Raw genomic sequence first — 15,274 nt, 5'->3', positions numbered from 1 at the left:
AGCTATGTGTCTCCATCCATTCATCCATTTTCTTATGAGTTAATCATATGAAAGTTCACAGGGACAGCCTGTCCCATTGTCTCAGTATTGCTCTTTGCTAATAATTTAAATAATATAATGTATCCACAATACATTGTCTCGTGTACTTTAGCTTAAATCTGCCGTATCGTATAGGAAAATTGATAAAGCCTGCATAGGTAAAAAGCACTATCCTGATATATTTAGAGCCTCAGTTGGTAGTTTCAAGTAGTTTCATGATGTTCAATAGAAAAGCAGTTAGATTGACAAGTTGCTAACCTATGAGTGTACAGGGTCCCTTAGTTCCTTGGTTTTATCTAATCCTTGCTAGTGGAGACCAGTTACAAAAAATCAAGATGGCTGTGGTGAAAATGGACAGCTTGAGGTGACAAATGGACTATATCACAGTAGCTACATCTGTCTTTCATATACTTACAGAGTCAAGGTCACGGTTTGATTCAGAGATGGCAGTGTAAGCAGAGAAGCCCAGACCTTTTACATACATGCATTTTCAGCACTCAGAAGATGTTGCAGTGAGGATTTCCTTCATTCTCCTGCCCAGCTGACTAAATGGCCTGTATGTCTATAACGCTTTACTAGTCCCTAAGGACCCCAAAGCGCTTTACATATCCAGTCATCCACCCATTCACACCCATTCACACACTGGTGATGGCAAGCTACATTGTAGCCACAGCCACCCTGGGGCGCACTGACAGAGGCGAGGCTGCCGGACACTGGCGCCACCGGGCCCTCTGACCACCACCAGTAGGCAACGGGTGAAGTGTCTTGCCCAAGGACACAACGACCGAGACTGTCCAAGCCAGGGCTCGAACCGGCAACCTTCCGATTACAAGGTGAACTCCCAACTCTTGAGCCACGATCGACCCACTACTAAAAGTCTAATGAATTTTAATAATTACAACTCTTCTCTGGAAAAGCATAGTGGCCTCAGTGTAGTATTGTTGTCATTCTTATTTTTCACTTCTCTGACAAATGAACTTTATTTATTTATTTATTTATTTATTTATTATTTAGACTAAAAGTTTGTTTAAGACCATTAACACAAGCTTTAATTCAAGGTTAGGCTTCATTTGTAACAGGAACAAAATCATGATGTGACCTGAAATTCACATATATTTGTGACAAATCAGTTTTACAAAACAATATAATTACTTGTAAATACCACTTTGCAATGAAGTAGAGAAAAACAGAGATTTAAGTAATTTTGTTAAATAAATGTTACTTTTGTATTTCATGCTAATGTACGTAACATGTCCGTATAATAAACATGTAGATGTAATGAAACAAACCCAAAGAGCATCCCATGGGGCCCGAAGAAAGCAGCCCAGATGGGCTTCGTGAGGAGTCACTTCACAATAATTTATTTACAGAAATTCCAACACTGATGACGTCTGATGACAGATTCTGATGTTTGTGAAAAAATAGGTCACATCAACACAGATGATTTGCTGTTTAAATTTATCAAATCACACCGGGAGCTTAATTTGTGTTGGGTTACTGAAGGGACATTCAGTGAGTGCAGCATGTTTTTTAACCTCAGCTGGCTCAGTAATGCAAGCAGAAAAGTCAAATGTTTAAGGAGACCATGCTGTTCATGCCCAAGAGATAATGTGGGAGCAGAGCTAAGTGCATTCCCTGGTTTGTCAAAAATACAACCCAAGAAGAATCAGCCTGTCCTTCATCCAAATTCTTAAACACATTTTATAAGATAGCAATTAATTAGTCTATAACAAAGCCAAGACAGAGACGGACAGCCCAACATGGTCATATGCAAGATACCAACGACATCTAATATGCTGCCAATTTACTGTGTTGAGCAAACTGGAGTACGCAAGAAGAAAAAAAAAAAAGGAGGTGATGGCCTCTTGAGGCTGACTCTAAAGGGAATGAATCCCCATAGAATCAGTGTAGCAGAAATAAACATGTTTACAGCCTGGTACAAAAAACTGTTTTGGTCTCTGGAGCTAACTGTCACCTTTGCAACAACAAGTCTTGCAAATGATAATGTAAGCTGTTTGTGCCTAGCCTAAAATATGACTTCGAGCCTTTCCATAACGAGCGCCCCCTACAGGTGACCGGATACAATGCAACACAATATGAGGTGGTTTCACAAAGGCATGATAATTTATGATTAACATTTTATTAACAAAGTATCTTAAAACGAAAATCACTCAGGCGCATCACTCAGCAGGTACAGATAAAGACAATGGCCATCTTGTTAAAAGGAAAAGCCCCCAAATGCTGAGAGCAGTCATGGAACCAAACGATGGATGTTCAGCTCGCCTCATCACCTGCAGCCAGCTGAAAATAAAAGTAAGGTTGTACCAATAAAAAGTAGTTGCCTACATGGAATTTTGAAGAATAAAGTAATTCTTGCAAAATATTATCAATCTTTTGAGCTCCACAGCCAGTAAAAGTGCACTCCTGCCTTCAGTGCATCTGAAGTAATGTGCTGATTGTATTTGAAACTGTGAGTCATCATGTTTGTGTCTAACTGTTAGCTCCACTGAGTACAATCTTGAGGAACAAGTCACTACATTTTTAATGACTATACAGTTAACCGATTTAAGAACTGAAACACAACAGTCACTTGCCAGGAAAAGATATGGAGAGCGAAAGACGCCTGATTGTGTTGCTGCAGAAGTCTTGGCAGAAGAAAACACAAGGTGCATGGATTTTAATTATAACCCTCTATTTGGAGTTTGCAATGGTTTAAAATCAAGGAAGTGGCCACTCTGATAGCTGTGGAAGATAACTGCCAGCTCTGAACGTGACCTCTTTACTTAATATTTCTGTTTCTGTGTTTTATCCTGGTGATATTTGTGATCTTGAATTTTGGATCACGTCTCATTATTAGTGAGCCCAGTACTTTTTTTTTCTTTTTCTGTTCATGCACCTCATGTTCATATTCTGTGAGCCTTTCCTTTAGAACATCTTGATTTTCAAAATTGCCAAAAATACTTCCAACTTCCTTCATGTCAACATAAACAACTGCAACATTAAAATACTTGGATTTGAACCTAAATTTATTGACTGTACGGTCAAATTCTGTGAATCCACTGAAAACATGAATTTACATTCTTTACATTTCCCCTCTCTTGATTAAATCTTTATGATGCTGAGCTCATGTGTGCCTGCATGATCGCACAATGTCGGCACCATGTTGATTTTGTAAATAGTAAAATCAGTGTTCAACCCTTCTTGTTGTTAAAATGTGAACATGTGATCATGCTTAACTGTTTGCATACATCTGCACAGGCTTGTGGCAGATACTGCCTGTGTATGACAACATGCGTGTTCTTCAGAGACTGTTGTGTGTGTGTGTGTGTGTGTGTGTGTGTGTGTGTGTGTGTGTGTGTGTGTGTGTGTGTGTGTGTGTGTGTTTCTGCGAGCATATTGTTCATGTGTCTATGTGCATCTGTGTGCGTGTATTACTGCATATTGTGACGTATGCGTGTGTGTTTAGTCTGTGAGATGCGTCAGTAACTGGGGCAGAACTGATTGTTGCTGATGGCTGAAGGCAAGAGCAGACCTACATTCTGCTCTGCCATACAGAGGAGGAGGAGGAGGAGGAGGAGGGTGATAAAAATTGGGGTCTTTTCTGTGCTCCTCTCCCTCCATTATCCCCTCTCCTAATATATCTCCCATGCTTCTCCTTGCCCTCTCCTCTACATTCCCTACATTTTTTTCCCTTTTGCCTGGTGTGACACTTGACAGTCATATGGTCTTACTCAGCACACTGAGAGGAAGTGATAGAGGAGGGAATAGAAGCGAAAGAAGGTCATGAGATAAAGGGTACAACATCTGCAGAGGGGTCCAGAAAGAAAACATCACGACATCGATTTGTTTTCCAATATATAAGGATCACAAGAAGAGACACAATGCTCTAAATGGAGATTCAGAAACACTTGATATGCAAAACTAAAAATTAAGCATTTCAAATAAATAATACGGTGCACACTCCCAGAAATAGGGGTGCAGTAAAAGTCAATAGTGTTTCTACAGAAATGTGCCTCCTAGGGCAAATTATTCAGCCTAAAGGCAGCTGCGTACTGATTTTAGAGCTAAAAAGAACTGGCAGCACATCGTCATGATTTCAAATAAAACTAAACAAAAATGAAAATTCCTTTTTATGAAATATAAACTATTTGATTTTTCGTTTGAATGATTGGGTTTGAGGGGATTTGATGTCCTTGTGCCTGGTGGAATTTCTTTGTTTGCCAATGAAAACAAAAGGCAAAAGATCCAACTAAACAGTCACAAATACAAAATAAACTGACTCACTGACTCGAAGACAAACAGACAGAACTACTACCTACAATGTGGGAGAACACGACAGTGAACAGAGGGAAATGCAAACAATATACACACAAGGAGGATAACGAGGGAACAGCCCACAGATGGGAACACAGCTGACACTGATGAGACAGGAGAAGCAAAACTGAACACAGCACACAAACACAAGACTATCAAAATAAAACAGGAAGAACAAACACTGAGACCATGACTAAGACACATGGGCTTGACACTGAGACTGCGGGAGAAAACAGAAAGCAAACATACAACACAGAGGCATGGTAACCGAAACCTGAAGACTGGACAACAAAACTAAGACCAGAAAATACTAAACATAGCAGGAATACAACAACAACAACCAAAACCTGGAGCACAAACTAAACGTTAGAATATTAAATGAATCAGAATCACAAAGGTCCAAATACATAAACACTGGACCATGACAGTCACAGTGTATCATCATTTGGTCAGCAGCGGTTTACTATATGCCACACATTACCCAAAGTAATGTGTGGCATATAGTCTGTATTTTATGAGGCTATTTTTGTCTTTGGGGAGCAGTTTACATTCTGCAGTTGAAGTTTATGTTTGGATGTAGGATTGTGGTATTTTTAGCTTGTTTATTCTTAGCTGGACTTTTATATGAGATGCTGGGGACTACAACAGTAAAACTTTACAGGCCTCTAACTATTACCTGGAAGTTTCTTGGAAACAGAGTTGTTTATATGCTAACCCGCAAGACATGTTTTATTCATTTGGGTTTTAGTTAAGTTTATGAATTGTTTTTCCTCAAAACAAATGCTCTGTGTAAATTCAGTTTGCAGATAGAGTAACGAACCATGTGACGTAACCATCACAAATCTCCCCCATGTGGAAAGAACCTTGTGAATTTCCTGGGAAAGTAGAATGACAAAACACTGAGAGAGATGAGTGACAATGGCAATATTTGGAGGAAATTTGTGCAGGATTTTAAATAAAAGGGTTGAAAGACATGGCTTTTTACAGTGGAAGTTGGATGTCATTGATTCCCAGCCCATACCTAGAGTCTTCTGACACTGATGCTGAATCAGAGGCCAAACAGAAAGACAGTGACGTGCAGACTGGGATGAAACACTGTGGCATCGGCACAAAAAAAGAGGATTTGAGGTGGAAGCACAGTGACGGGGAGCAGTGACTGGACATCACTGCCAACTCCACAAAGTGGGACAGTGCTGTGGCTGAGGAACAAAGCCTCAACCTCAACAACAATCACTAAATCTGTACTTGAGAACAGAATAACTCATTGTGACATCTTCAGTCAGTGTCTGATTACCAATTAACTTTGACAGCATTTTCTAACACAGAGACTAAAACCAACTAAACTCAGAAGATGAAATATCAGTTAAGAAAGCACGTGTGATGCTCTGAAAGGCAGTAAGTAACAGCATATATCACATGTTGTGGCACAGAGAACCTCCACCACATGGTGTACCAAAGGTCTTGTAGCTAATTCTGTTATTATATGTAGACTAATGTGAGTTTCCTCTATCAATATTAATATAGGAAGTCTTGATGCACGCTCAATCATCTAGCTAAATAAATCCCAAAAGCTTGATTCTGTTCAGCTACATCCAGATGAACAGAATCAACCTTTTGGGATTATTATAGAAAGGGGAAAAAAAAACTAGAATACCATCAGCAAACAGATCAAATGTTTAAACTAAGACAATTAATTATTTCATCAAAAAATACTGCCTCATTTTGAACTTGACATATTTTATAAAAGATGGAACAGGGGCAACAAAAGGTTGGAGAAGTAAATGCTAAAAGAAACAACTGGATGGAATATTTGCAACTAATTAGGTACATTAGCAACAAGTTAGTAACATGAACAGTGTGATCCAGAAGGGTCACGTATTCTCTGGAACAAAGCACACATAAAACGGACTGAGGCAAATTGAATGTCAAATGAGGCCAATTCAGGAATTCACACATCTGGAAAAGCACCATCAGTGCTGAAAGGTGTATACAGATTTCAGGGCAATACATGCTCCCATCCAAACAGCATCTTTTTCAGGATCTTCAGTAAGGCAATGCTAAACTGTACAGTCAAAGGAGGTTGGAAAGAAAGAAACTGGACTTCAGAACTAAAGCTTTCTTTCCAAACTTCTTAGACTCCCATGCCCTGCACACACATCTCTGTGTTTATATTGCATATATTACAACAGTATGGATTCATAGTAAAGGAGTCAGGGTACTAAACTGGCCTGCAGTCCAGAGCTTTCACCAACTAAAAACCTTTAGAGCATCATGAAAAGAAAAATATAAGTCTCCCGACTGCTGAGCAGATGAAACCTGTATCAGACACGAATGAGACAACATTCCTGTCCCCAGAATCCGACAACTACTATCCTCAGTTCCCAGACATTTATAGACTCCTGTTAAAAGAAGAGATGCTACACAGTCGTAAACATGCTTACTTTCTTGAGACGTGTTGCTGCAAATGTAATATGTTTTCAATGTTTGAATGTGAATAAAATAAGCATTTATGAGATTTTCCAATCATTGCAATATGTTTCATTCACATTTTACACAGCACGACAACTTTTTTTTTGGAATGAGTGAATGTTGCCGCTGGATATAAATCATTAGGTTGCATATTCACTTCAAACGGAGTCACCAGATGCCAATCTTTAAACCTGTTGAGAACATTTTCTTGCAGTTGGTCAGTAGAAGTTGCTTATAGGAAATAACACCTGTGGGCTAGTGAAGATGTCTTATTTTGTATCAAAAATCTGCTTTCTGTCATTGTATATGTCACTGCAGTGGCAATAACCACAGCTGCATTTCATTCATGTTGTACGAAAACAAAGCAGAAGGTTTCTGTTATCTGTCTTTGAAAGAACTTCCATCTGACAATAAATAACTTTCTTGAAAAGGCGAACAAACACCAGATGACACAAACATGAGTTCACATCTTGCAGGACACTCTTGTGCTGAAAACTCCTTACATCTGCTTTAAGCAGGGCGTGCCAGTTTTGCTCAATTTCTGGTGCTTCCTCACAAAAGAAATGCAGCATCATCTGCTTTTAAGGTCAGCTGACCCCTGACCTCTGACCCTACCCAGGGACATTGCAGATTTTGCTTTGCGTATGCGTGGAGGGGCATCAGTAAAATACATCACCACACAGAAATTCTCACTCCAGATTTCAGTAACAAATGGATCCTTCAATATAAAAATATATTAATCAACAGTAAACAAATCTGATATGCTGGTTTGGGTTTTGCTTTGTTTTATTGTTTGATGTGCATCCACAATAGACTAATGTCAAAATATAAATGTACATGGTTTTAATTAAAATGCTGTAATGTATTTATAAATAAATAAATAAAAAGTAAAATGATAAGTAAAACTATTGCTTCACTCATACATCATTATGAAAGGCCAGTGCTGTATAGCCTTAATCTCCCACATTTAATAGTAATTTAAATCTTTATGCCTATAGTGTTGTCTCATTTAACCTCCAAAAAATGTTTTGGCATGTGTGCCTTTATCAGGGAGTTAAAAAGCTTTCATAGAAACAGCAGCTCGTTTCTGGCAAACCTCCACCTGGGGTGAAAGTGGAAAATTATACAAGTGGGTAAAAATACGGAAATATGGATACCAAAGGGAATCCATATAACCCAGACCAGTGCTGGAGTCCAAAAAGGCCGTCAACAGCCCACAATCAAAATTTCACAAGCATTCCAATCCATGTATTAGTCCATTCCACTTATTACAAATATTATTGATGTGTTTTCAAAACAACGACACAGTTAATAAAGGTGTAAAAATTATTTTTTTTACGTTGAAACCACACCATTGTTTTTCTTGTGACATTACCAATAAGTGTGATGTGTCACATGGTCCCTCTTCCTATTGAAAAAACAAAAGTTGTATCCAAGATGGCCGACTTCTAAATGGCCACCGTGGTCACCACCCATCTTGAGGAGTTTGCCCCCTCACATATACTAATGTGCCACAAACAGGACTTTAATATCACCAACCATTCCCATGTTATTACGGTGTATCCATATAAATGGCCCACCCTGTATTTTTATAGCACATCTCTAAGGGTAAGTATGGACATCTTGATTGTTTTTACTTCTGTTTTTGTGAATAATCATTTTTATTAATTCTTTTTTTCCCCAGATTACATAAGCTAACTGCCAATAGTTCAAAATGATAGTGCTGGGTGTTTTTCTGAACTGGATGTGACTCAGGCTCTTTTATTAGACATCCACGCCTTTAGTAACAAACATGATCATTATAAACAGCGCCGCTTCCATCACTGGCCCCATGCAGGCTTAGCTTTGTCATATGTGATTCACTGCAGTAACTGAATCATCATTCTCTTTTGAGATCATTGCAACATCCACTGACTAATCTTTTGATTTTAAACCATTTCAAGGACAATAAATATTTAAAACCCATAAATCTATATAAGCTTTACTTTTGAATCCATTGTGTTCTACCAAAAATGCTTAAAGCCCCTGACATGTCCGGTTTCTCTTCATACTGTAAAAAAGTGTCAACAAGAGTAATAAGAGTAGAAAAAAAGTCTTAATTTCTTATATAGAGAGGGAGCATGTGTGCCCCATACACATTCGGTGAATGCAAGATTTTTTTTTACATGCAGGCTAAAATTCAAGAACCACAAACGTAGCTGAACTAGGATGGAGAATGACAAAAGCCAATTAAAAATACAGCGTCCAGCCTGAGGATGAGGGCCCAATCAGTGAGAGGTTGTTGTTTGTGTAGATCAATCAAGCTCTCTCAAGGGAGACAAAGCAACTCCGGAGGGTTTTTGGTAACAATGAGAGGGAGAGTGTTACTGATGATTGTTTAGCTTCCATCAAAAGGAATTTGAAAAGGTAGAGTTAGCTCTAAAGCACCTGTACAGCCACCCCAAGGAACAGAAACAGGCCAGCAATTTAACTAACAGCAAAGTCCTTCTAGAAGCATATTTTACCACATTGCCGCGATCTTGGTAAGTTTTTTTTTTTTTTACATGTCCTATCCACATGAGAGGCACTCAATTATTATGAAAAAAAAAAAACCAAAACAGAAAGTTTAATTTAGTAAATTTGTCTCATAATAAGATTTAAAAAGCTTGTTCACCAAAAAACGTGTATGTGCACTAAACCTTTGCAACATTTCAGCACATCACTACAGAGAGCACTAACAGCTAATCAGCATCTCTGCCTCGTTTAAGCTAGTGAAGGAAAACAATATTTACAGTACATGCATTTTCTCCATGTTAACCATGGACTTTGGTAATAATGAGCAGATATTTCTGCCACTATATAGCTGAAACTGTCATGAACCATATATGTGCAATGACACGATGCATACCTCAAATATTGCTCGCCTGGCATTCTTCCACAGATTTCTCTTCAGGATTTGTGGAGTGTTTTGTCTCATTGTTAATGTCTCTACTAGCAGTCAAAGTATTAGTTTAAGGTAACCCTTTCAGTTACAAATGGAGGCTGCAGGCCATCAGAACCAGCACGGTGGAGATGTTTGATGACTGGATGTCAGGTTGATGCCGCGAGCTCTTTGTAGAGTTTGTCGAAACTGTCCTGTGGAGTCTTTGCAGTGTAATGAGGTGGATTCTCTTGGTGGGAGATGTCATTGCCCTCGAGTCAACATGATAGGTGTTTTTCATTTTACCCGTTAGTGGTTTTAATGTTGTGGGAGATTCATGTAGTCATCATCTCTGTTAGTGACCTCTGGCTGTCCTGGACTATTGTGTCCAAAGACATTCAAATACTCACAATGAGGAGCCTCTGCCAGCTGTTTTCCATGACGAGCAAAGAGCCAATAACAGTTACGTGATATATTAGCAGGTGTTTTGAAAGAATTTTTACTTTTAACATATGAAATGCAGAGAAGATACACTAGTACGGGCTCTTTTTAAGCTTTAAATAAATAAAACTAAATATTATGTTACAACATGTGTATGAAGCAACACTCCTATCATGAATCTGGTTGAAGATGTCTAATGTCTTTAATAATATGTATTTTAAGACCTTTAAGCATGACAGTAACAAAAAATAAATAATAAAGCCAAAAACAGGATAAAAGGGGAAAGTGAATCATTGCTGTTATGTGTGCATCACTGTATACCATCAGGACCATCTGGGCCACTGTTAGCAGAGTGCCAGGAATCTTTAAATAGAAATCAGCTCCAGAGTTAGGAATGCAGTAAAACCTTGTCAAATTGTTTTAACCTGTCTGGAATCTGTCACTTTACCATACACAGCTGTTACTACACCCACACTGTTTTCATGACTCTTTGAAGTATGTTTACTTTCTACACTGAGCCGATCATTTTCAGGAAAGGCCTCATGAGAGATAATGAGAACCAAAGGAGAGTTTTTTGCTGCGCTTGAACACATGCTCTTCAGCTTTCTGCAGAGTCCAAGTGAGCGAGTAATGTGTGATGTGTGAAGGAAGACCAGACAGAAGAAGACGCACAAACACACGAGGGGTTACATTAAGACATAGAAAGCATTGGTTATGTCATATGCATTACATCCTTCAGTCAAGGTCACTAGAGTAGCCATAGAAACACATAGATGCACATATACATAATACACAGGAGTTGCATGGGTGCATTTTCCCTGCACAATAGGAGGTCTCTAGGAGGATGCTGAACATTTGGCACGAGCTTAGAGCTAAGTGTTTGTGTGTGTGTTCAGAAATTCATCCCTGTGTGCATACCAATGTGTATTACGTCTGCTATCGCCTCCTCTCTATTATTAAATCCCCCTTTTTTACAGGTAGTCTCATTTAAGAGTTGTACACAAAAACAACCGGAGCATACACAGACAGAAAGACAGATCACCTCTTTTCAGAGTTAAAAATACATGCTGTATGAGAAATATATCTACAAGGACTATAGGAGAGTGTTACAGAATCATGAAGAGGACATTTGTATATTCCACCTTAAATATTGTCCATCTGATGATCTGGAATTTTGAGAAGGTTTGTGGTTTCTCTGGTTGTTTAAACTCGACACACAAGGTGTTCCAATAAAAATGGAATATCTTTACACCGCACTCGGAAATCTTCAACTCATAACAACATTTTTCTGCTTGAAACCAATTCCATCTAGCCTCTCCGTTGTTGTCCCAAGAATTCCTTTGACATGATTCATCTATAGTCTCAGAATTACCACCCCACTGTGACCTTTGACCTTTAAAGCATCATTCTGGCTGCGTGGCGCATCATGTTACTGTTATGCTGCCCAAGTATACAGTAGATGGTGAATATGGCTTTCAGAAAGCACAGATTTTCTTTTTTTCTTTATCTGTCCTTTATCTTTACAAAAAAAAAAAAACATTATCAAGAAATGCCTTTATTCAGGAGCTTTCTTACCCCCATATCCAGCAAACAACAACCCCCCACTGAAAGGATTTCTGCTCATACTAGAACTGCCTCAGGAAACATTTTTGTAGTTAGTTATGGCTCTGAAAAAAAATGATGTAACTGTCTACATGAGAGGCACAGTGGTTTAACAGTAGCTACCAAGAACCTTATGACCGCAGTCATCTTTATGCATTTTCTGACTCAAAAAGCATAAATGTGACTCACAGTAATTTGACTACATTAATGAACACTGTCAGAGTTCATTTCATCACTGTAGAACCACACGGCTCCTAAATCAGCTTTTATTTTGATACTCTCTCAGAGTTACTACTGCATTCTTTTAACTTTACACTCAGCAGCTTCTATCAAGATTAAAGTGTAAAATGCCTACAGGGGGCGTTTTTTTAAATGCATGCAGATGTGTCATTTGGGTGTTTGTAATGTCATGTAACAGTAATCGACTTTGTATCAAACTCTGACTGGAACTGAAATTTTAATATTAACAGCAGTGTAAGTATAAATATTAATCCCCAACCTACTCGTTTTTCTTTTTTCTTTTTTCTTTTTTGGATAGTGATATGGCCAAAAACAGAAAGACCAAAGTTTCAAATAATGAGATAATGATATGTATGTCCAAGTAATCTCCTTGAGCTACAGACTCAAGCTTTAAATGCTCTAAATGCTCATTTAGAGTTATTATTTTTACAGTCGTGGATTTGTATGTCAATGAGAGTGAACACCCCTAATATGGTCATGTTAGGTACACAGCCCTGAGTGTGAGCACTGAGGCTGAGCTTAACGGAAGGAGGCAAAACTGAAAACAGAAAAATAAAACTATGAAGCTGGAAATGAGAACAATTAAACCAGTTTATTTCAAAATAAAACACATATTATTTATTTATTTAAGTATGCAACACACAATGATGTGCATTATACTGTTCCCAGTTGTTTCCAGTTTCCAGTTTGCTGCATGTCTTTAAACTGTTATTTTTTATGTTCAACAGAAACGGTACAGTCAGTGAAACAGTTGTTTAGTGAGGATATAAACAGAGTCAGGTAGCTTTAACCTCAGTCAAGAGGTCCTGTTTAGTCACTTTAATCATCACAGGTGTTTTCTACCAGTCATCTACATGTGCCCGTGCCAGCACACCTACCAGACAGACAGGACACGCCACGAACTCTAACCTCTAACAGTTTCCAAACAGCTGTTATGAGAGGGGGAACCTATCCATAAAGATATTTTTGTACCGTAAACTGTAAACCATGGCATGGTATCTAAATAACTGCTTCTTCTTAAGGATCAAAATAAAACAGAGTCAACTGTTATTTTTAATTACTTATTTATGTATTTATTTATTACTCTGAGTAACTGATATGGAAAATGAAGTGTGTTGGACCTGAAGATGTTTTGCCTCCTGGGTAGACCAGTGAACTCATGTCACAAGAGGGTAGCAGGTGGAATTTCAGAAATAGCCACAATGTCAAAAATAACCACTCATACATGTCACTGAATGGTTAGTGGTTTAAACATAAATCAGGTGGTCAGTACGCATTCCTACACACACACACACACACTCTGCTAGTATCTAACTCTATCTGACAGTAAGCCCCATGCTGTAGTGTGTGTGTGTGTGTGTGTCTACATGCATGTATATGTGCCTGCGTGCGGCCATGTGACACACCGTCCAGGATTGTCCAGCCTCCCCTTTTTGTGACTCGCTTGCACGGATCGTATTACTGGCTGCTCTCCCTGCACCGCTGAGCCCACCGCCTGTGCACCAATCACAGCCTGTCGTTATTTTACCTACGAGCACATGCATGCACGAACGCACAGACACAGGCTCTGACACACCACATCCCTGCGCTTCTCCGCTGCGTTCACATGCGTCCCCGCGTTGCGCTGGCTGCGCCAAGATGAGCGTGGTCGCCCCGGTACCATCTCACCGCCTGAGTGGGAGGGAGTGAGAGAGCGCAAGAGAGAGAGAGAGAGAGAGAGATTGTGTGTCTTTCCTCTCTCAAACCCAATCTTACCTTCTCCTGGAAGAGACCGCAACGAAGCCGTTTGTTTCGGCATCGTTCTTTTTTTTCCCACCCCTCCTCCTCCTCCCGTTCTTCCTGCATCCCTCCCGTTATTGTCGGTCTCCCGGTTTTCAGAGACCGGTCGTGATTTTGTGGAAATAATTTTTTTGTATATTTTTCCCTGCTGGGTGTTGGTAGCGCGCAATTGGTGCGCGCTTCTAAAAATTCCGGCGAATGGTGGATTTGGCAAACATGGAGACGGTGGAGAAGGAATGCGGGGCCCTCGGTGGTCTGTTCCAGGCGATTGTCAACGACATGAAGGTAAATGAAAGTTTATTTATAAGAATTTGTTGCCACGGTTAAACACATGTGCTCCCTCCCTGAAAATAGCGGTGTCCTGCAGCCTATTCCCAGCTGGTGCTCTCAGATGGGCTACACGGTTAAAATACCTGAACACACGCCGCTCCTTGAAAGCTAATGCTGATTTGTCTTCTATTTAACAATGAGGTGAATGAATGGATGATGGCAGCCTTTTACTGACAGTGATGCGGCGGCCCGGTGGGTTATTGGTGCGATCCGACCCCCACCGCCTTCCTCACGCCCGGAATATTGGCTGCGCATGCAAACGTCAATCCATTCTTTTATTTTATTTTCATTTATTTTATTTTTTTTAATGCAATCCTCAAATCTCAGCACCACCACAACAACCAGGCACGATCACCGCTGTTTTCTCTCAGTCTGATCAGGTTTATGCATATGGATAATTTTGCAATCAATTTGTGCTAAATGTGAAGACCAGCTGGGTCTTATATCAAAGCCCTGTGGAAGTGCCCATATTAGCCTGGGACTCCATTCATCTCAACGGCTCCGTGGAGTGGCATGTATAATTGGCAAATATAATCAGATGTGTACCCCTGTCGTGACTGACACATTCCCTCACATGCACACGCCTGAATCTTCACCAGGCTGTCCTCAACCTGAGACCTGCAGCGACTGTGTAAGAATAGGTGCGCGCTCGACTGTTGCATGTTAAGCCTCCGTCGTCCTTGCTTTTCTGGTTACTCTGCGTCTCCGTGAGAGTGCAGCGTCATTGATTTTCTGTCAGGCTGATCCAGCGAGAAAACACAAAAGCACGAGAAGCCGCGCAGATACCTACCCCCTCTGTCCGCGTGTCTGTCTGCCCATACCGCGGCCTGCCTGTCAGTCAGTGATTCTGCAGCAACCGTGGAGTGGTTCGGTACCCACCCAAGCTGAATGTGCACCGGTGCTGCTGTAAGATGCTTTGGATGAAATGGTTGGAGATGCAGTCTCGGGTGTATGCCTGCTTGTCAGACGCCCATGCAGCTCTGCATGCTTTTCTGTCTGCCTGTCACCTGATGACACGCACCCTTCTCTGTATGTTCCACTAAAAACCAGTTTACATGCGTGAATGTAAAATACGTAAAGGTTTTTCTGTTGCACATTTCATTGCTATCTGTATGGCTTCACATGCTAGAGGTCACAGCCAATGCAGCACACTCATTGTGT

General features: G+C 40.0%; 1 protein-coding gene across 3 annotated transcripts in view; it reads left to right on the top strand.

The window, feature by feature from the left end:
• The first annotated feature begins 13,575 nt into the window (after nt 1–13,575).
• The window catches only part of LOC120720966 (protein MTSS 2-like), a 77,952-nt gene continuing 76,253 nt past the window's right edge, over nt 13,576–15,274 (top strand). For 2 of the 3 annotated variants that reach the window (XM_040010896.1, XM_040010895.1), the window contains exon 1: nt 13,576–14,068. In XM_040010896.1, the coding sequence (XP_039866830.1) occupies nt 13,982–14,068 (87 nt within the window). In that variant the 5' untranslated portion in view covers nt 13,576–13,981. The remainder of the gene's footprint in view (nt 14,069–15,274) is intronic. The other variant, XM_040010897.1, reaches the window with a different exon arrangement.

The sequence above is a fragment of the Simochromis diagramma genome, unplaced genomic scaffold (genome assembly GCF_900408965.1).
Source record: "Simochromis diagramma unplaced genomic scaffold, fSimDia1.1 OVJJ01000603.1, whole genome shotgun sequence".
NCBI lineage: Eukaryota > Metazoa > Chordata > Actinopteri > Cichliformes > Cichlidae > Simochromis > Simochromis diagramma.
This window is presented reverse-complemented; position numbering and strand designations above follow the sequence as displayed.